Below are 21297 nucleotides of genomic sequence, written 5' to 3'. Positions count from 1 at the left end.
CGACGGTGTATACTCACGAATTTCATCGAAGTAAAAGGGGTAGTCCCCTGGGACGGAGCAGTTGAGACGAGACTTGAGGAAGGACGTCCATCTGTCTCCAAACTGGTGCGGACCGCCTTTGTCGTGTTTGCACACGCGGGCCACTCGAGAGAACATGGCCTGCAAAAGCACTTGTTGTTTATTCATTCAATTTAATACACAAAAGCGGAGAGCGAGAAAGGAAGAAAGAAAGGAAAAAGAAAGCAGGCGGGCAAACTCTCTGCGGCCGCCCGGAATGAAATTTTGTGTTTGGCAAAATCTACATTGCAAATGTAATTTGCTCTCACCTTGCCGCAGTTGATGTATTCCACGGCAATCTCGCGGAAGAAGAAAAATACGTAGTCTTTGTAGGCGAACGAATTCACAAAGTTGGGCGCTGCAAAAGGAAATAATAAGTGTCCGATTCCGAGCACCTCAATATGCTGCTCTCTCACTGTTCAGTTGCTTCAGGTCGGAGCGTTCAGTCCGCAGCGGGGCGCGGTAGATCATCGGGTCGGTGCCCGAGAAATCCGCCACGGTCGCCGTGTACAGTTGTCCATCTGCAGACAAACAAACACTCGTGAGAATTCGAAACTCGAGAGAATCGAGGGAGGGGGTGGATCGATGCGATTGCGGCTAAGCCAAAGCACACTCCAAAGATGCTCTTTAGAAATTAGAGTGTATCTTGGTTTAGCTTAGCTGAGAACTTTGAAAAAGTTGCACTATAGTGTTTCGGCTGTTTCTATTCTCAAGTTAATTAGAATAGGTTGAAGCACTATTTTCTCCTTTGATTAAGTACCTTTTATGATTTACAAACATCAATATGCTGAAGCCTTCCGTCAGCCCGAATTTTGTGTGGAGCGTCTGGATGTCTCACTTAACAAATTAGATTTCTCACGCACTGACCCGCGATGCGAGTGCGGAGGCGTAGCGAAAGCAGACCCGAAAACACAAGTCACACAATCGATGGTGATTCGGAAGCAAAAAGCAAATCTGGTCGAACCAGCGCTCGACAAAGACAAATTTTGTGGCTTTTTACTTGGGCAAGGCGTCATTTATTTTTTGCCCCATCACGCCCGGCATGATGAAGTTTTGTTTGGAAAAGGGTCTACCCGTCCAGCTCGTCATCTTTTTTTATCTCGCGGCGTCCAGAAGGAGCTTTATATTAGTTCTCGACGGCGTGCTTTTTGTTCTTCAGTCCACCGACGACGAGCATCCTTTCCATTAATTACGAGACAAAAAGGACACGCAGTGTGTATTCAAAGCCGAGTGGACCGAATTTTGTCGAAATTGAAAATTCCTCGGCGCTTGAGAAAAAAATTTAATATCTCGAGAGAATGGCGTAGAAACAGACGCTTTGCTTACTTAGCGAAGGTAATTTATTTTTCGATTTTTAGCTACTCCTTGCTGCTGTTATTTATACAAACTCACAAGACCGTTTTTCAGCTTGATAAACCCGCGGGAGTTTTGAAGCCGAATTTGCATATCTGACGTTGCTACATTTATTTTTTGTATCTCCGCTCTTTCGTGCTGGAAGTATGAGGGCGTTTTTCCACCACGTGTGTGTGTGTGTGTGCATTTTGGCAGAATCCATACGTTTTCCGCTTCGTGCCCGGGCTGACGGCCGATTCATCATTCCGGCGGCCCGAAATAGGTCACCGCCGCGGCGTGCGTGCCAGGAAGACTTTTTTCTTCCGAATTTGCATGCGGCCAAATCCACCTTTAATTCCGAAAAAGACACCCTCGCCTTCGACAAATAAAACAAAAAAGCCGGCGGAAACGCCCCGACTTTAAATAGCTTATCAATCATGAAAATGAAGCGCCGCACTCGTCGGAATATCACTAATTTGCGAGTGGCAGCGTCGACAATGGCGTAGCTAATAGTTTTGTTTGCCGTTTAGAAGCTAAACCCAGCCCCTTTCGGTTTACCAAACGAATTGAAAAGTGTACAATTACACGTCGCGTGATTGCAAGCATCTTTTTTGGGTGAAACGGGGTGAGTCAGTTTGCGAGAAGAGAGGTCACGGAAGGCGAATGACAGCGGCAGGAAGTAATGTGTTTCATTTTCCTCGGCTGTCGGGCGCTGCTTGTGTATTATACGAACCCGAATATTAAAATATTTATACATACACACACGTCTGTGCATGCATTCTTCGGCGGGAAGAAATTATCTAGGCGGTGACCTGGCCGCACGTTCGTGTCGGACGATTGCTGCGGTGTATGCAATAAACTAAACACTCTGACTCACGAGGGGGAAGTGAGAAAATTCAGACTTTCCTTCACCTCAAGGAAAGGGGACAGTTTTTCCGAATAGTTTGCATGACATGATTACAATGGGAAAATGAGAAAATAACGTGGACAGCTGGTATTAACCTATAAACCTAATTTCTTTTGTTCGTGAAATATTTCCAAAATATTCCTCGCTTTTAATGCATTGAGTATTATTTTAAAGATTTTAAAGAGAGATTTACTTTTGATGCACGTGTTCTACAATTGAGAGCTAACTGCCAAGTTAATGTGGGAAACGACAGAACGAGCACGTCCAGTCTTAAATTTGAAATTTTTACATCATTCTAAAAAATAGCACCAGGTAATACCTAACAATTGTTTAAATTTATAGTCTGTAGGTAGCTTTAAGAATGTATGTAATGTGTTTAAGTTGTAATTCATTTCCTAGAACAAAGCAGGCGATTTCAAAGCGAAATTTCCTGCATGCAGAGCCAATTTCCTGCGAATTCGCACCACAATCGCGTAATGTACAGTAATTGGGCGGGGTTAATTGGCACAATACTCACCGACATACACGCTCGTGCTGTTGTGGTCTGGGCTGAAAGGGCACAGGGCCTTTCCCTCGCTCTCGTTGCCCATGGTAAAATAACCATCCTGTAACACACACATAGAGTCATCACGCACATCGTAATATACAAGAGGACATAGCCAGAATAACAATTTATTCCGCATTTCGCATGCAAGCTGAATTTCCACTACACATTCTTTTTGTGCCTCCGCACGAGCCGAAAAGTGCAAAGTTTGCGCAAATATACATCCTCCTTCCAGTCTGCGGTTCTAACTTTGACAATATCTGCTCTTGCATGAGGTCATGTGTCTCAAAGAATATATCAGATTTACCCTTCTCAGTCAGGACAAAAATCGAAATTATTTAGAACTCCCCGAAAAAAATTATTTTAGCTTTGAACTCAAACCGAAATTAAAAAATTGTTAATCATCAGTCGAGTAAACAATTGATCAACTAGCTAAAGAAGGAATCGCTGGTTTTGCCTCTTGTAGCCAAACAAAGCGTCGACTTTTAAACGGGAAATTTGTTTTTATAATCAGCCGACGTTTAGCGTCTGCTTATAGGCCGGCGCAATAAAAAGCAGTTTTATGTGCCCGACAGAATGTGTGATGACGCGGGGTCAGTGGCCGCTGACCACTTTTTCACGATGTCCGCGGCCACTCCTCTCTGCCAAAGACACTCGCTCATTCACACAAACGCAAAAGTGAAAATAAATAAATGAGCAGCGAAAAAATTGCAGCTTTTAACTGATGAGTCAGGCAGCGACTGCCGATTTGAATATGATTGCGCGCTTTCTGAACAAGCGTGTGAGCTCAGCAGAAATGCATTTTTTCTGCTCGGCAGTCGTAATTTATTTTTAATAACCAGAGAGCCAGAGTTCGGTACGATTTGGCCGCCGGCGCGACAGACGCGGGAAAGGAAAATCAATGAGTGCGCGGATGCAAGAAAATGCCGGCGGCAAATTTTTCTTTCGTGCATAGGGATAAAAAGACTTAGCAATGAGGTGTATGGATTAAGCTAATGGTGCAGACAAATCATTTCGACACGCAAAGGGTAAAAAATGTAACTAATTAATTTAATTAAAAATACTGTATCAAGATAATTTTTTGCAATATTAAAAATGCTTCAGATAATTATTGCAGTAAAGCCAAATTATTGCCGTCAAAATTATTTATTCGCTACAGTCGTTCAATTAGCTCACCTGCAGACGGTAGTCCTTGCATTTCGGGCTGTAGGCGTTGGTTCCGCAGACGAGCAGTTTCTCGTCATTGATTTTGACCAAAACTCGGATGTAATTCTGGCAGTCATCCTGGAAACAAACACAATGGAATCAGATGCGAAGAAAGAGGTTATTATGCTAAATATTTCGCCTAAAATCTATATTTCCATGTAATACAATGAATAAATCTGCTAACAAAAGCAGCTGGCTGCGCATTGTTGTGCTAGACGGAATATCAGAAAATGAGTCCGCCTAATGAGCCGGAAAGTTTCATGGCTGCAGGGAAAGAGTCGCGTGCGCGGCAACTTTTCACTCGCACTTTTCAATTAAAAGCCGCATTTGTTTTCCACCTCGAGAGCGGATTGAGTCGTCAAAAGCACGAGATTATTGTGATTAGACCGGTGTCGAATCGCATGCGGCGTGGATCGAAATCCAATCTGGCGATAATGACACCTTGCAGCTCTGTCGGCTCTCTAATGGCATTATTGGCAGTGTGTCGTTGCCGCCGTCGCCGCGTGCCTTCGCGAATGTCGTGATCTCGGCCGATGCATCACACGCGACAAAGACATGCAATCTGCCCGCCCGTCTCGCGCTATCTGTGTCACCGTTCACGTAAACCCGCGGCTGGCCGATTTGCATTCCGACGAGGGACGTGAAAAATCGAAAATTAATGCCGACATTCTTTTTCATTTGCAGCAATAACGATATCTCCACCCAATTGTCTACTGCAGTTGTAAAATTTAATTCTTCAGATTGACATTGTCTGCATGATTTTTTTTATATTTTTTGAAGTTTTAATACTGACTGAACATTTATATGAAAAATTACTTGATACAAAAATGCGTCATCTCTTCCTAAAACTCTAAAAGGTGTTTGCATAATTTATTCGCCAAGTTTACAGATTCCTGGTACGATTTTATTTTCACCAGTTCACGTTACTATTTTTACCCTTTTGAGATCTCACTCGTAAGTCATCAGACCCGTTTTTCTGGTTTCTATTTTCCTTGTGCTACGCGAAGAGCAGTAAGTCTGCAAAAGTAATTTCGAAGGGAGTAGCACAAAACTCGGTTTTTCACATTCAAAATTGTGTGTTTCGAGCTTTTCCTTCCCTCTTATCAAACTTGCGCGTAAAGCTGATTAGTGGCCGCCTCGCTCGTTTCGCAAAGATGGAATTATACCTGTTTGATTTCCACGAATAATGGCAATTGAAGCAAACCAACCAATTTGCTTATTCATGAAGCAGAAAGGATTTTTCCCAACTTGCGAAAGGGAATTGACGAGGCAACATTTTGATTACGCGGCGAGTTTTAATTAAAATTCGCTCTCGCTCGCTCGTTCTTCAACCAGCGAAAATCTGATTCAATTTCGCGCGGCCGATGATGATGATGATGATGTAATTAATAAAACGCGATCGGCAAAAAGACGAGGGAGGCAGTCCGACTCGCGCACTTTCAATGATTTCATTTCTTATTCTTCGCTCGGCGGCGCCGCCGCCAGCTTAATTGGGACTGCGGTTTTGTGTGTACGTCTGTCGCTGCAGAGTGCTTTCCTGCGATAAATATGCGCAGAGGCGCTTATCACCACCGAGGGGTGCAGGCGGGGGAGTGGTAAATCAGGGAAATGTAAAAGGGAAACTGAGAAACTGGAGGAAGTAGGAAAGAAACGAATGATTGACGAGTGGTAAACTTCGTGCGCCAACTTGAAAATATATCAAAACAAAGGAATATTTGAAAACTATTTATCTTTGACAATGACACGCATTATTCTAATTTGAAATAAAACGAAGCTCATTCATGTATGGAATACCTGAAGGGATGCTATATTTTATTCATAATTTGAGTTTCTAGTGGAATTGCTGACTAATAACTTTAATGATAATCAAGCCAGCAGGATCGGCCGTCGCCAACCGCAAAGTTCTTGAAGTAAAATTAAAAATAATCGTGCTGTCGTTGGAACTTTTCCTAAGGCGGAAAAATAAAACACACGGCGAGGTATACTTTGCACACAACGTCAACTTTGCACTCCCCTAGTTCCCTGTTAGCCAGCGGAAAATCCCTTTCGGCTTTTATTTCTTTTTTCCTCCCGCAAAAAGCAAGCAGACACACATACATATAATATTATCCGACTGCGGCGACGGCTGCGATGAAGAGGAATTGTGTCGGCGGATTAAGAAGGAAATCAAAAAGAATGAGAGTTGCACACACACACACGACGTATATTTTCCGCGGACAAAAAGGCTGATTCGGAATTAGACTGCTCTCCTTGCGCTCTCTTTTATGCAACGGGCTCCTTTCTTTATCTTTTTCTTTCCTCCATCCGCTTGCAGTGCGGAATCAGCGTGTGTGCGTCGGCGGTAACGGCGACAATACGGTCCCTCGTCTTGAATCAATACCTGCTGCGTCCGTGGTTTGTGTCGCGGCCGAGCGCACAGAAAACGCGCGCGCGTCCAATAAAATAAGATTTATTTCCGCGGACTGACTGCGTGGCCAGCGAGCGGCTGATAAGCGCCGGCCGACACTTTTCCGACTACGTTCACCCACAAAGAGAGCGAGAGACGCAAGCGGAAAAATAATATACGTTTCGTGCTCAGGGGACACAATTCGCTGCCAAAAACGCACAAATTTGGCTTCATTTTGGTGACATCAAACGAACGCATATCGATTTAAGATTCGGAATAAAGACGCACGAAAAGTTACTAGTCGACCTGAAAGAGGGGGTTTTAGACCCTTGCGAGTTGGGAATTGCATAATGGCAAAGAAATCCGTTGGTGTGATTTGGGACTATATTTTTATTTTTTTCTTAAGAACAATAAGATGGCTTGTGACTCTGAATACGTTTATTACTTGAATTTTGGGAAAAATTACATTAAGGTGTAAGCAATTTTACATCCAATTGTATTTCATGAGTTTTTAGCCTTACTAGAATTCATCTGAATAAGCTTTTGGAGCCCAAATTCGCTTGACCACCCAAAAAGCCTTCAAACACTCTAATGGTTTATACAATTTGAAAATGACTTCAAACTGAGCATTTACTGACGGCTTTTGCGACACTTAAAAATGGAATTTTTAACTTAATGGTTTTAGAAAGAAGTGTTAAATAGGACTCTTTGCTAATGGATTTTACTTTAATTATATTTTCCAAAGTAGTACACCAGTTTTACGCAGATTTTAATAGTGTGTTAAAGTTAAAATGCGTTTTCTCAGTTTGTCCTGGAACTGTGCAGAGATTGGGAAAATTCTTCCATCCATTTCATTCAAAATTTGGCAAGAAAACGATTTGGTACATAAACTTTCTATTTGGGCAGTGTAAGCCCGAAAAATTTGCTACGTTTTTGGATACGGTTTTATCGGTAGAAAAGAAAATGGAAAGTGTGCATAAACCTTCAAAATTGGCGTTAACAGTTAACACCATCTAAGAGACAAAAAACTTCTGGAAAAAAAATTCTAAAAATTTCAACCATCTAAAATCCCTAACACCAATCATTAATCATGTAGGGCCATTCATTAATTTCATAAATAGTAGTAATGATTTAAACATAATCTCTTCAATAAAACACAATTTCAAACGCTTCTTTTCAGTGTTACACCACCAGTATTCAATTAAATCCAATACCTGAGCCTCAACGGGCGTGGATTTGCTCCAGAGAGGCCTCGTTTGATTGCTCCTTGAATTTGCTGCAATCAACAATTGCCTGAATCACGAACGCAGCCGCTCCTGTGACGGCACTTAACTATTGTATGTATTTGCATGCTAATCGCTTTATTGCAAATTGCATCCATACAAAGAAATGCACTAATTTCGCCTCTCTTCTCTCTACCTGCGCGCGCGTAATTACCGTTTCGCAAGCGGCATTAGACGCGGGATTGTTGATCAACTTCCGCTTTGAGAGCGCTATAATGAATAGCGTTGACGTTGCGAGCACGCACACTTACATATATGCACACAACGCGCTGCTTTGATGACTTTGACGCGGTTTGTGTGCGTTGCAACGTGCTTCGCGAGCTGGCAGCCGGGCTGAATCAAATGCGGTCTAATCTAGCGCGCGTGTTTGTTTGCGAAATTTCGAATTGGTCGCTGTTTGTGTCACTCTTGTCAAACGATTGCTGAACATAACTCCGCTCTGCACGACCGGAATTAGCGCAACTGTGATTGACGGTCGTTAATCGAATTATGCCAAACGCACTAAAGGCGTTCGGACATGCCACAGCTCCATTGCAAATGATAAATGCAGATTTTTTTGTTTTTAAACAATAAAAGGGATTTTTAGCTACGAAAGTCAGAATTTGAACTTACCTCGAGCTTGCCCTTGACAGTGCACAACTCCTTCGTCGCCTTGCCGACCGGCCAATCGATTCTCTGTAACAGAAAAGGACAAATTATTCACTGATCCAACACTGCTAATCCGAAACTGTTTTTGCGCCGAGTGCGACTGGGTGTGACCGCGATTTGTTTTTGCTGCTGACGCGGCTGCCGAGGCGAGGGGTTAATAATTCAGCCGCGCGCTTCCAATCAATCCCGGCCGATCAAAATGAGCCTGCCGACCGGAACAACCGCAAATTTTTGCCCTCTCCGCGCGCCAAAAAGCATCGCGATGAATAAATCGCTTCTCCGCACTCGCGCGTGTATTCACGGCCAAAGCTTTGCCAGGCTAAATCATTCATCTCTTTGAATTATTTGGATTTTTGAGGGCACTCTTTCGGAATTATGAGCAAGGAACGGGCTGAAAATATACATTTGGAATTGCTGCCAGTAAATTATTTAATGACTCACAACAGCAGGGAAAATCTGAATTGGCAATTAATGGAAGTAAATTATATGCAAAACAGCAGCCACAATTACTTTGATGAGTAATATACATGACGTCAGATTTGTTTCTAACAATATGTAGAGGCAAACATGTGCAATAATAACAGCGTGAATAAATTGCCGGAGAGGGTCATACGTAGTACAAATAATACGTATTACAAATATAGCAAACATACAAATAGTTGTTTTTCAACAAATCCAACTAATTAATGAGTGTGGCATTTTTTACTACAAAACTAGTGACATTTTAGATATTTCTAGAATTTGAAGACGTTTCTTTGTTACCATTGTATTTCAAAGCTTTGACCTGCAGTCCGAAAATAAATGCAAGGTGGAGAAGGACATTTTTTCCACCCGAAACGTATAGCAAAATTTAAGCTAAAGCAGTATTTCGGACACAATTACAGTGAATTGGCCAGATGCATTATTCATCGGAGAGGCTCCTTCATTAGGATTATGCCGAGTTACGGCGGCCCCCAGGGTCGTTTTCGGCTTGGGCGAGGCCCTCGCAGCGCAGATGGCCCGCTCGCGTTATTTACCCAAGAGCCGTGTGTGTATTTACGGAGCGGGTCGCATGCACAAAAGTATCAGAGTGGCGTGAGGAGCGCTCGTTTCGTGGCGCAGATATATCGCCCGCGCCACTCGAAACAGCCAATTTTTGGATTAAGATATTTCGCTCGACCGACCCCCCCTGAAACAACGTGCACATTATCTCAGAGCTGATAGTATATATACGTATTGTATGTATTATACCATTCAGCATATTAATGGTGCAGGCAAGTAATTATATTTCGGGAGCAAAAATGGCCTCGCTCATCAGAGCTGTTTCGTGTCACGGATTGCATACTGCTTCAAATCCGGTATGATTGATCTTGGTCATTTTCTTTTCACCCTCCAGCACCGAGGCTCTTAAAACAAAACCATTTACATCCAATCTGATTAAATTTGTTTTTTTTTATTTAGGACACAATTGCGAGTGTTTATTTTGCATAAAAAAAATTTGTAAGCACATTTTGAGATAAGTTCCCTACCATAAAAGAAATTTAGTCAGAAGATACGAACGAGCTTTTTAAATTGAAGCATAATTTAATTTTTTAAATATGATTATCCGGATTTCAACATTTTCCCCCCATCTTCAGTAGGCGCAGATCCGATTTCCGACGACTTAATTTGCTAATTAAGCCGGTCACTCCCCAAACTCGACTCGGCTGCGCTGTCACTCGAAATTCCCTGGTGGCTGCGTGTTTCTTTTAAAAACGGCGCAAACACACGCAATCTTGCGCGCCGCAGATATGTAACGAATTTCGTATTGATTCCGAGAGTGTGCATTCCGTGTTGCTCGGCATTCGATCGAGTTTCAACGGCGCACGCAAAAAGTAAGCACGCTGTTTGGCATATCGTTTGCTTCTTCTCGGGGCCAGGGCTGGATGGAAAATCGAAAAGTGATAACAATGCCATTAGGTCGTAGCGCTCTCGCAGATAGAGGGCAAAAAGCTGCGCTGGCGTAATGTGATGTGTAAATTTCGGCAATGCGCGCGCGTTTACGCCGCCAGATACACACAGCAGTGAAATGCGAGCGATAATTCAGCCTAATGGTGTCGCTCGGCACTAAAATTTTATTTATACGCATTCGTCGCGCCCGACACGCCCACGTAATTACTTCGCCTTTTATTGACGACTGACTGTTCGCCGAACGCCTCCGCAGTTTCGCCCCGATAATGAGCCAATAATTTAACTGAGAGCAAATAAATAAATAAAACATCAGCCGGTCCTCCCTCTACCGAAATCAAAAGTGACGCAAGCTACCCCCTTTCCAATTTCGGCAACGGTTTTTTTTAATCAAAAACACGCAAAGCAATGGAACACTTGATTTAAATTCATTAGGCGCTCACAATTCATCCGGCGCGGCGTTCGTGTCGCTGTGCCTGATAATAAAGGGCAAACTTTTGATTGTGTCGTGCAGTATGGATGACGGGGCGCACGGCCGCTTGTTTCGGATATTAAATTACGCTGCTCGCCAGCCCGTTAAATCAAGAGGGCAGTCAAATAATAACTAAACGCTCGAGAGGGACTTTTGAGGAAAAGAGTTGGCACAGTTCGAATTCGACCCGAGCGAGCAGCATTTTGCACAAAGCAAGATGGCTGTAGGATAATTCGTTTTTGAAACACAATACAGATCCGCTCCGCATCGCTGGAGTCCGAATTGAAAGCTGCTCGGCGGCCTTTCATCTTTTTTAACAAAACGGAAGAGCAAGTTGCTGATTAGTCTTCTGCCCTTGAACTGGTGTAAAAAAAGCAAAATAACATAGCCCCGAAAAACAACAACAGCCAATGAACCATGATGATAGAGAATCTATAAAATGATAGGAATTTTCTAATTTAATAAAAAGAGAATCTATTCGTCACTCTATTGCTCAAAGCCAAAACACTGTTTTTAAATTAAAGGTGGCGGTCGTAAACGCGTTTACGAGCGACAGTAATTAAGCGGCGGGATGTTGATGAGTGCAAAAAGAAGAGACGATTGCATCGGTGAAAGCTGTTTCAAAACTCGTTGACAGGCCAGGCAGCAATTAAATTTTTTACAGCCACCAGCAGTCGGACACAAATCAAGTGCATAATTGAATTTGAAGCATCAAACGCAGTGCTCATTGCGCCATTATTGACGCCCACTTGTGCTGCCTAATTGAAAGAGAAATCCGAGTGCGCGCAGTGGGCGAAAATGTTTTGAAAAGTGTGTCGAGAGTTGAATTGAAAGTTTTCCCCAACAGTGGAAAATTGACTCGTCGTTTTACTGCTGCGGCGATATCACCGCCGCCGCCGCCGCCGCTTTACGTACACATGCGAAATTTATCTAATAAGTATGTCGCGTTTTTCATCCTTCTCTGCAATTTTATTTATTAGCCGGACGGGCGAAGACTCCAGCAGCAAACTGGCATAAAAATATCGTAAAACTTTATCCCCTACTTCATTGTGATACGCGACAAGGAAAATGAATCGTTTTGTTTACTGCCTCCATCTAGCAAATTGAAAATAATTTTTCACTTCAAACGCTAGCTCCTCGAGATTGGCAAAAAGTGCTCGAAATTGTCCGTGAAACTGGTGGAGATAAAAAAGGGCTGCGTGTTTATACTGATTCAGTGGCACACTCGGACGAGTTTCCGCTTTTTCTCCAAATTTTAATGCCGAAATTTATCTGGTCGCGAAACTCGTTCTATTTGCCCAGCGGCGAGTTGAGAAAGCGCCGCTGGAGCTGTGAGCGGCATTCTGGGGCCGGATGGAAAAATATTTTTATGGACCAAGTTTGCGTGCAAGAAGGCGGCTAGAATTAAAATTCAGCTCATGAGCGAGATGAGAATCGGCTCTGCCTGTTGAAAAATGCTTAATAGGTTTTATGATGTTTGTTTACGAAATATTCATAGAGGCGTGCCGGCGGTAAGTGAATAATAATGAGCGTGTGTGTATGTGTACACAATAGCGGGAATAGTTCAAGTTTTGCGCCAGTATTCCGGGCATGCACAAGCAGGCAGAAGGGACTCGCACTATCTCTTTGGGTGGATTTTCCGTGGAGCGCAGAGCCGCCACGTGCAGCAGCAAAGTTGCGGGCGCAGGACACACCAGCCGCACGCCCGAATTTAATTAACACATCTGCGGGCTGCTGTTTAGATACATCCACCCATGAATATCAAACACGCACTTTGTCTCTCCGGGCGAGACCTCTCTTCTCAGGATCGACTCCCGTCAAGACTGTTTGTTCGGGGCTTAATTGTTTTCATATTCTCTCCTCGATTTATAATTTATTCAGGCACATGTTTATTCATCTGATCGGCCACCTTGCAAAGCAAAGGAAAGCTACAAAATCAGTTGTTCGCCATTTCTTGCCAAAATATTAATTTTAAAATCAATTTGATTAGCAATGATTGACCACTTAGTTAAAAATTGACAGTTAGTTATATCCAGAAAACATGATGAGTTGGTGTTAAATGCTGAAATTCAGCGTTTCTCACGTCAAATCAATAGAATTCGTGGTAATTATCGCAACAGAGTGGCCGTTGCGGGCATTTCGGGTCGAGCATAATCGATTTTTCTCTCTGTAATTGAGTAGAGAGGAAGATGGAAATCGGCGATTCTCACAGGACCACCGCGCAGCATCGAAATGGGTGGGGCAGGTAGGCAGGCAGCAGCGGACCGACCGGTCGGTCCAGCAGAGGAAAAGCGAAAGAACCGCAGGCTGCTTCTCCTCTTGACAGAAATTACGCAGGAATACAAACCCAATAATCAGCATCACGAAAGGGAGACGAACAGAGCGGCAGGTTCGCCGACCCCGAACACGTGTCACTCTCTCTCTCTCTCTCACTGGCAGCATAGTTATTGTTTCCAATTACCGGTGATAACGAGGGCAGCGTCCGTCGCTGGACCCTTTTGATCGTAATGCATTTATGGAATTGTGTATAGAGAGCGATCGCGTCGATCATCGACAGCCTTTGTTTGCCAATTTGAGCGACGGCCCGCGAAATGGGAAGCGCGCCAATTCGCCAATGCTGAAACGTAATCGCGAATTTTTAATGGGAAATCGATGGATCATTAATTTAACGCTATCTCTGTTTCAGGGATGAGAGCAAAGCAAAATGACGCTAAGAGGATGGTTTCCAGCAAATTGAAAATTCTGGGAATAATTGTAAGCAGTTCTGATCAAACTTGACGTCACAAGAAAAAAATAGTGACGTCATTATAGCGGATTTTGCCAAATGTATAATAAAAATTAAAAGATTTTTCAACCATTTTTCGCTTGATTTCGATTTTTCTCGTCGTGATCTATCCAACGGTGTCTTTAAGCCTTTTCCCATTTTTTTTAGCATATTTAAGGAATCAATTAATTTTCAGAATTTTTCAGTACTGACTGATCCAATTTAAATTGCTTTTCTCTAGAGCTTGCGTTTAAGGTTAACATAATCAGAGTTGAAAATGCTCATTCGTCGTCCTTTTTGTCTGACACATTTGGTTGTGCACATCAATTCGTGGCAATTTAGTTTCTGCCACGGAAACGAGGACACTTTGGCAGCGAATGAAAGTGGGATTTCACAGAGGCAAATTAAAACGTCCTCATTGTTTGTCCTTTGATTCCCCGAGGAGGACGCGCACAAAGGCAAAGTTGGAGGGTCACTCGAGCTAATTAGCCAGATTCGTGCCACTTTTCGAATTGCTGCGTAATTGGCGTCGCGGGGATCCGATTGGTCTTCCCGTTTCCACGGGCTCAACGATGCATTTCCTGTGAGTGACACAAAGAAGAACTTCATCTTCGACTCTGAGCGTTCACGTGATGATGAATTACAGGCGGGCGGACTGGCGGAGGATGCATGTGCATAGGGGGAACAAAACACAAATTTATTAACGCACTTAGCACACGGCGTGCGCGCAGGCGAGCAGGTTAAATGATAATAAATGGAATAATTTATTTAAATTGAGCTGGCGAGAGCGAGCACGAGAGAAAGAGAAATCCCTCGCAGCGAGCGATAACAAAACACACACAAGCGCAATTTCTCATCTTTCCACTGCACAAATGGTTGCTTGAGCGATAAATTTCCGCGGACGACTATAATAGACACCGTGTTTTATTATTTTCCACTCTCATTCACCATCATGATGAATTGCCTCTTTTATTAAAGATTCATCTCGGGGGCTGTGCATCATCACGGTTGTTGTGTCTCTCTCAATTTTTAAACTTAAATTAAAAACACGTGACGTGTAGAACGAAAGTCATGAAGTATTACGAACAGACGCAGAACCGTTAGAAATTGTCGTGTTTTAGAAAAGAAAAAAATGTCAAATTCGGTTTAATAATGTATCCACTTTGTTCACTGCCCTGGTTTGAACCTATTAATAATAATTTCCAGCAGCTCGTATTTGCATGACGTGTGAGAAGAAAAGTGGCCGGTTGGTTCCCCTTTTCGAAAAACAGGTCTTGCCACCGGTGAATTGCAATAATGGACAAAAAGACGAGAAAGGGGTTCGAGTTACCATGGAGCGAGTATTAACTGCTCGGGTTACTAATGTGATTATAATAACCGCTGTCGCGACAACAGCGCGGAAATTCGAGCTCCAGCTAGCTCTTTTTGCTGCCGTCGAGCGCCAACACAGGAAGTCGAAGAGCTGGATTTGCATCGTACAACTTTTCCAAAGAGTACAAGTATAAATACGCGGATCGACGTATAAAAAACGAAACGATTTCTGCTTGAATAAATTTGCACTTGCAGAGAAGGATCGTAAAATTTTACTTTTGTCGGCCACGAGAGCATTCAACCTTTGGATCGACAATTGACTTTTATTCCTTCCAACTTTTCTTTCCGTTTTGTAATGATTTCCATTGCCAAAGATTTTTACTGCGTCAAAGGCTAAACAGAAAAATTTCGCCCAGTTTTCCGCACTCTCAAAGAAAAACAAAACCACGGCTCTCAATATTTCATTTATGTACTGCCACATTTTTTTGTATACAAGGTATTCATGGTATTCACTGTTTTACGCTTTGAAAGTATTTTAATTTCCCTTGTTGTTAAGTGTGTGCCACAGCACTTTATAATTCTCACGTCAAACTTTTTTACGCGTCGGTTTTGCGTTACACTCTCTTTGTCTTAAGCAAACGCTGTTGTTTGTTCTCGAGGCCGAAAAGTTGCTGCCGTCCTGTACACTTGCTTAACACGCGCGCTGCGGGCAAAATGCTTCAGCGAGTTAAAACAAAAACACCTCACCGAGAGAATTTCTTTTCTTGCGCCCGCTAGATATATTTTATAGGCGCGATTCCCTCGACGCCGACAAAAAGGGTTGCTGAGTACGCGCGCAATTCAGGAACTTATCATCGTCGGCGATAAAAAGGGGGACGCCAATAAAACGACTCAATAAAAATTGCACTTCCACGCTCGTTCGCGTACGCGTAGTGGAAAAAATATTGAAAGTGGCTTCTGCATTATGCACGAGAGGACAGCCAATGCTGGGAACATTCTCAAGGTGCTTCAATTTTAGGATAATGGACACCCGTGTGAGCGCGACTCGTGTTTGTTTTCAATCAGGCGATCGCGCGCCGGAAGCAATTTCCAGAAATCTGCCGCTGACCCGGTAATTACGCGCACTCACCGTCGGAGGTTTGCGAATTAAATCCTTCCTCTCTTTGCACCACTCGGGTCGGCCGATCGAACCAAAATAAATCATCCCGTCGAAATTGGAGAGCCAATTTGCAAGATACCAACAAAAGTGAGTAATGAGATTTTCCGCCCATGTTTTCGCAACCGACGCTTTTGCTTTAAATTGCTTTTGAGATGTATGTCAAAAGGGAAAAGAATGAGGAGAGTTTTATATCATCCTACAATTTCATCTTCCCTGGTCCACTAAATTGGCTGTTCGTAATGAAACATTTGAAATTTCAGTCGTAAACATTTCTAAAAAGGAAAGAAATTTAATGTAGTACTAAATTTTCTTCATTTTCGAACACGTGCATTATAAAAAACTTAATCCACTTCTGCGATATAAATTTCGCTCTTATTTGTTTCCGTTTGATGAACTGATGAGCTCGTTGAACTAACTTTTCTGGCGCGTTTCGCGCAGCTAGTCACGACTTTTTGCGGTTTCGCCAAAGTTACAGTCCTTGGGCTGCGGTGGCGCTTACCTGCGGCCGCGAGTGCAACTCTGCAGCCACGTTACATCAACCGCACACGGTCTGGCCGTAATGAGACAAGACTCTTTATCCTCTCTTGCTCTCTCTCTCTCTCTCTCTCTCCCAGCAGAGACGGTGGTGGTAATAATAATAATCACGAGGGCGGCAGACGTGCAGACGAAAAATTGCCGTTTGCAAAGGGCCGTCGGGGTTGAGCGAAAGAAAAGGCGAATAATTATGCCGACGGGCGTCTCGTCTCGTTCGCACACAATATTTTCCTCTACTGGCGCAGCCAGACGAAACAATCGGCGCATTGTGTCACCGTGCCCCGCGGACTTGCATTAATTACACATGCTTTCGAGGGAGAATATTGATTTATTGCTTTTCCAAACAGAGCCTCTGAGGTATCGTCGCACTGATCGAAATGGTAAAGATAAAAATAGCCTTGGAGAAATGGTAGTAGCTGCTCAAACACACTATTTTACAAATATTAAAGATTACAAAATACTTGCGGATAATGAAACAATAGGATCTGTTTGAAGGGGTTTGTTTGCCTTGTTTGTCTACAACCTTTGAGTTCCGACTGTTGTGTGTCCTTAGTTTCCATTTTTGTTTAGTCTTTAGTTCAAATGTTTCACAACCGCGAGCAATATTTGAAATAAAATAAGCAATCCCCTCTGTATCTGTACCTCTATGTGTACTTTCCCCCTTGAAGAATTTTCCAAAAGTTTTGAAATGAAAATTACCGTTATGCGTGTTGCCAAACACACAAAATTATCGTATTACAACCCCTTTGACGCAAAATGATTAAATTAAATCTAGTTTGCACGAGTTTGGTATCAAGAGATTGCTCTAATTTTGCGTAAAATCAGCTTTCCCGGAATTCCTCTAACTCGGCAATGGTCTGGTGTTTGTGCAAATATGCATATCGTGGCGCGGCCGCGATTCCGCACCAGGTTTCGTGCATTTTGATTGAAGCAATCCTTTTTATCACGCAGCGTCGGGGCTTAGCTCGCTTTCCATTTGTTTGCGGATTTAACGCCAAATTTATTCCAGCTAGCGAAACACAAGGGCGAGCTGAAGGCGGAATGTATGCATATGCATGCGCGCTGGAGCGCAGCCGACTCTTTTTTCGCCAAAATCAATACTCTTGTCGCGCGCAGAGAGAAGAGAGATCGAGCGGACACATCGCAGACGCTTTTCCTGCGTGGATATTCACTAATTAAAAGCAAACACGACGCTTTTATCCCGCTTAAAAAGGGTGAGAGAGATCTGCCCGTCAAAAAGTGCCTCAAAAAGAACAGAATGGAAACAGAGAGGTCCGATTTGCAGAACGTGAGGGACATCTTTTTGTTCTTCAACTGTGAATAACGTTTCATTCGCTGAAATAGGCAGCAGGATTCCCGAGAATGAAGAATAATTTCTTCGCTAAATTTTAAATGAACTCACTTACTGAATGACTGAAAAAGATACAGCATAAATTTCAGCGTTCTCATCTCCTTTTCATTCCATTTTCAGATATTCCTCGAAAGCGGTTTGGAAGAAAATTAGCTGCCAAGTGGTGGGATTAATCTGCAATTACAGCGGTGCGTTGCGAATCGAGGCAGGCGTTTCCAAGCCGAGCTTTTTCACAGAAAATTATCGTCCGGCCGAGCAAGCGAGTTTCATTCCTTCCTTTAATTATTTTCATCGGCAGGCTCACTCGGCCGCTTGCGTCAGCACCGAGTTCATCGGACAAATCGAGTAACTGGTTTTTCGTGCGCGCGAGTGTCAAGTGCGCTTTGAAGATACACCGAGAGAATACAGGTACTCGAGACACTTTTGACGAACGCTGTGAAACAAAGCAACTCGCACACAAGCAGACAAAGGAAAAACTAGGACATTAGACAGTCTGCTGGGAATGCAAAAAATCAACACACAGCGCCAGGCAAATCCTCGCCGCTGAACGGAGGCGAACTCTTCATTTCCCGATGAAAAGAGTGCTGGATGCTGCACAGGGGAATTAGTCTGTGTTCCGCTGAGCAGAAAACCAAAAAGGGATGCTTTGATGTGTGTTTCCCAGATTGCAAAAAATGTGCTTTTCTGCACTGAAAGGAATGAAGAGACAGAAGAGTCAATTTTTACTATTGAAAAACGTTGCCTTTTCTTGTTAATAATCTTTTTTTTATCAAAGGAGGTAGAAACGGACATATTTTTCTAAACCTTTGTTCTGCGATGAATATCTGAATTTTTGTAAGAGAATCAAAGGGCTTTATGTATGTATCTGTGCTATTTCCATTTTTTTATTTTTATAATTTATCTTTTCACGTTTGACCAAAGTGGTCATCAGGACAGCAAACACAACCCTTTCAGCCCACGTCTTTTCATTTGCCGGTTTCACCGCAGGGCAAACAAACTGCGGAGCACATAGCGAGGAAACGAAGAATTCCTCGGCAAAAGCGATAAAAGCACGCGGCGAATGGATGTCAAAAACGGATGCTGCGCTGCCTTGTTGGTGCGCCCGTTCTGAAAATCTTCCCTCGCGGTGGACACACAAAATTGCTGGCCTTTTCATTAAATGCGAATTTCATTTGCAGAAAGAGCGGCTGAGAGGATAGTGAGAGGGAGATAAATGAGTTTTGATATTAAAAAGGCATCAGCGACAGACTGAAATTCTGTGAACATGTGCTGCGTGTGCAAGGCCAGCGAGACGTAAATAAACGCGCGGCGCTGGAAATTGAGACGGGAATTTTACGACTCCGTACACATTATTGTCGTGAGAAAACGAGCGCGCGATGCACTCACCGATGCTCGCGAGATAAAACGCAGCAAACAACAAACTCGGCTGCAGGTGCAGCGTTTCTACTCCCGAGATGTGGAGATTATCCAAAGCTGGATGCGAGTAGGATCAAATTGGGACGTGGAACTTTTTGAAAAACCTTATTTCCGAGACAATCGTATCAAATTTGTTTTTGAATTAAGCAGCTTTCAAAAAACTTTATCTCACATACTCTGAATCCGAAAATAGCTGTTTTTTATTATCGGTTGAAAGCATCAAACTATAAAATAAGTCATCTCAAACGCTCATAAAATGAAACCATCACTAAGAGAGTCATTAGAAAAGATTCACACGGACTAAATTTCGGCGATACCAGTAGGTTTTGAATTCTGCTTCGACCGATCGGCAACGCGCCGAAATCCCCCTTTTCCGCTTGGCGACGTTTTCTTTCTCATTTCCTACTACTCTTTGGATGCTTATACGCAGAGCAAAACTTTCCAGCAGCAGATTGGTCGCTCGGTCGAAACTTTTGCTGCTTGGAAGAGAGAGAAAGAAAGAAGGAACGAAAGAACGGAGGCGGCTTCATCTTTTAGCAGTATCCATAGCCGAGATTGTTGCGAACTTTTTAACAACCGGACAGCAGCAGGGGCAGAAAAAGTGGAAAGAAGAGATATCCATCCAACAACTGACGGCCTTCTGCTGCCGCTGCGCTGCCTGACACGCGCGTTTGTCGCTTTTTGTGTCAGACACAAATCTTGCCTGCGCTAATTCTTTCTTCGAAGACGCCGAAAAAGTCCAAAGCTCCAAACTTTGAGTCAAAGTGCTTTGCAGAATATTTTGTTGGCCGAAAAACGCGTTTGCCAAACAAAAGAGCAGGGGCGGAAAGGGAAAGAAACGTCTAAAAATTTCACAAAAGGCTGTTTTCGAAGCATTGGTTTAAGTTTTAATCAAATGGGTGACTTTCAATTAGTTCAATTTACAGAGTGCCTGGCAAAGTGCAGACTTCCTTACTTGGAACTTTCAATATTAACGTTTCCAGGTACTTACATGTTCCACAGCCTCTGTGAGATCATGCAGGCTAACGTTGTACACGATGTTTCTGAAACAGAAATTCGGAAAGTTAGAAAAGCAAAAGTGCTGGACGGCGAAACACAACATAACTCAGCTAATTAATTAAGCAATTCATTAGTCGAAATGGCTGTTGGCGCGCGGAGGTGATCATGATGGAAACATTGCCCGTTCGCATTAGCTGATAAATTAGCACAAGTTGCCAGAGTGTCGTCACCGCGTCTCGTTGCCGCATGCTCGGCGCCAATTAATTCAAGAAAGTTCGCTTGCTGTTATCGCCGCTGCAAATGAATTAAAACGTCTGCCGGTGATTTATGCGGCGGCAAAATTTTTAATGAGACGAAAACACTGCGGCCAATTTACTCACTCATGAAATATTACCTGACGCTTATTTGCGAGGCGATTTCAGTTCCGTTTCAACTTCAAAGGCCGCTTTCCAACGAATTAACAAAGGGGACAAGTGGCGGTATAAAAAACACAGGCGGAAAAATTTGCACGGGATCGAGATGGAATGAGCGAATGTCCATTGAAAGCCACGCCCAGCTGAGCGCGGATATTGTTTCCTAGCAGGTGATTGACTCGGCCACACACATCGCGGCCGGATTAAAAGCGAGATAATCAGCCGCATTTGCATAGATTAGTCATTTAGCTCTGCCTATTCTATTAAATCCGATCCGCCCAGTGGGTCTCGGTGCACGTGCAAAGCCGTGTTTGTTCGCTGCTCACCGAGATTAGCCGAAATTGATTCTGCAATTCGAAACGAGCATGCCGAGAGAGTACCGAGCGAAGGAACGACTTGCGAAACAGCTCGCTCACGGGCGTCCAATGTAATCAGAGTTTGCATTCAGCTGGCATGGTGGATTGTGCCTGAAAAGGATTCTTTGCAAGACTTGTTCTAATCTTTTAGATCATTTGCTAAACTTGTGCAAGGAAATAAAATATCTCTTACTCCACTGGCAGATTTTCTTGTGTTAAATTTGTAGTTGGGT

At 43.3% G+C, this 21297-nt stretch overlaps 1 protein-coding gene across 10 annotated transcripts in view; it reads right to left on the bottom strand.

The window, feature by feature from the left end:
• LOC135935266 (semaphorin-1A-like) overlaps window positions 1-21297 on the bottom strand; it is a 94748-nt gene that overhangs the window by 8206 nt on the left and 65245 nt on the right. For all 10 annotated transcript variants that reach the window (XR_010574191.1, XM_065477469.1, XM_065477468.1 and 7 more), the window contains 7 exons: window positions 20288-20339; window positions 8328-8390; window positions 4017-4124; window positions 2814-2901; window positions 474-578; window positions 327-415; window positions 18-159 (listed from right to left, as the gene is read on the bottom strand). Coding sequence is in view for 9 of the 10 variants with exons in the window: in XM_065477469.1 (XP_065333541.1) it covers window positions 18-159; window positions 327-415; window positions 474-578; window positions 2814-2901; window positions 4017-4124; window positions 8328-8390; window positions 20288-20339 (647 nt within the window). In the remaining variant the exon portion in view is untranslated. The remainder of the gene's footprint in view (window positions 1-17; window positions 160-326; window positions 416-473; window positions 579-2813; window positions 2902-4016; window positions 4125-8327; window positions 8391-20287; window positions 20340-21297) is intronic.

The sequence above is a fragment of the Cloeon dipterum genome, chromosome 2 (genome assembly GCF_949628265.1).
Source record: "Cloeon dipterum chromosome 2, ieCloDipt1.1, whole genome shotgun sequence".
NCBI lineage: Eukaryota > Metazoa > Arthropoda > Insecta > Ephemeroptera > Baetidae > Cloeon > Cloeon dipterum.
Note: the sequence above shows the minus strand (reverse complement) of the source record. Positions and strands in the feature narration are given on the sequence as shown.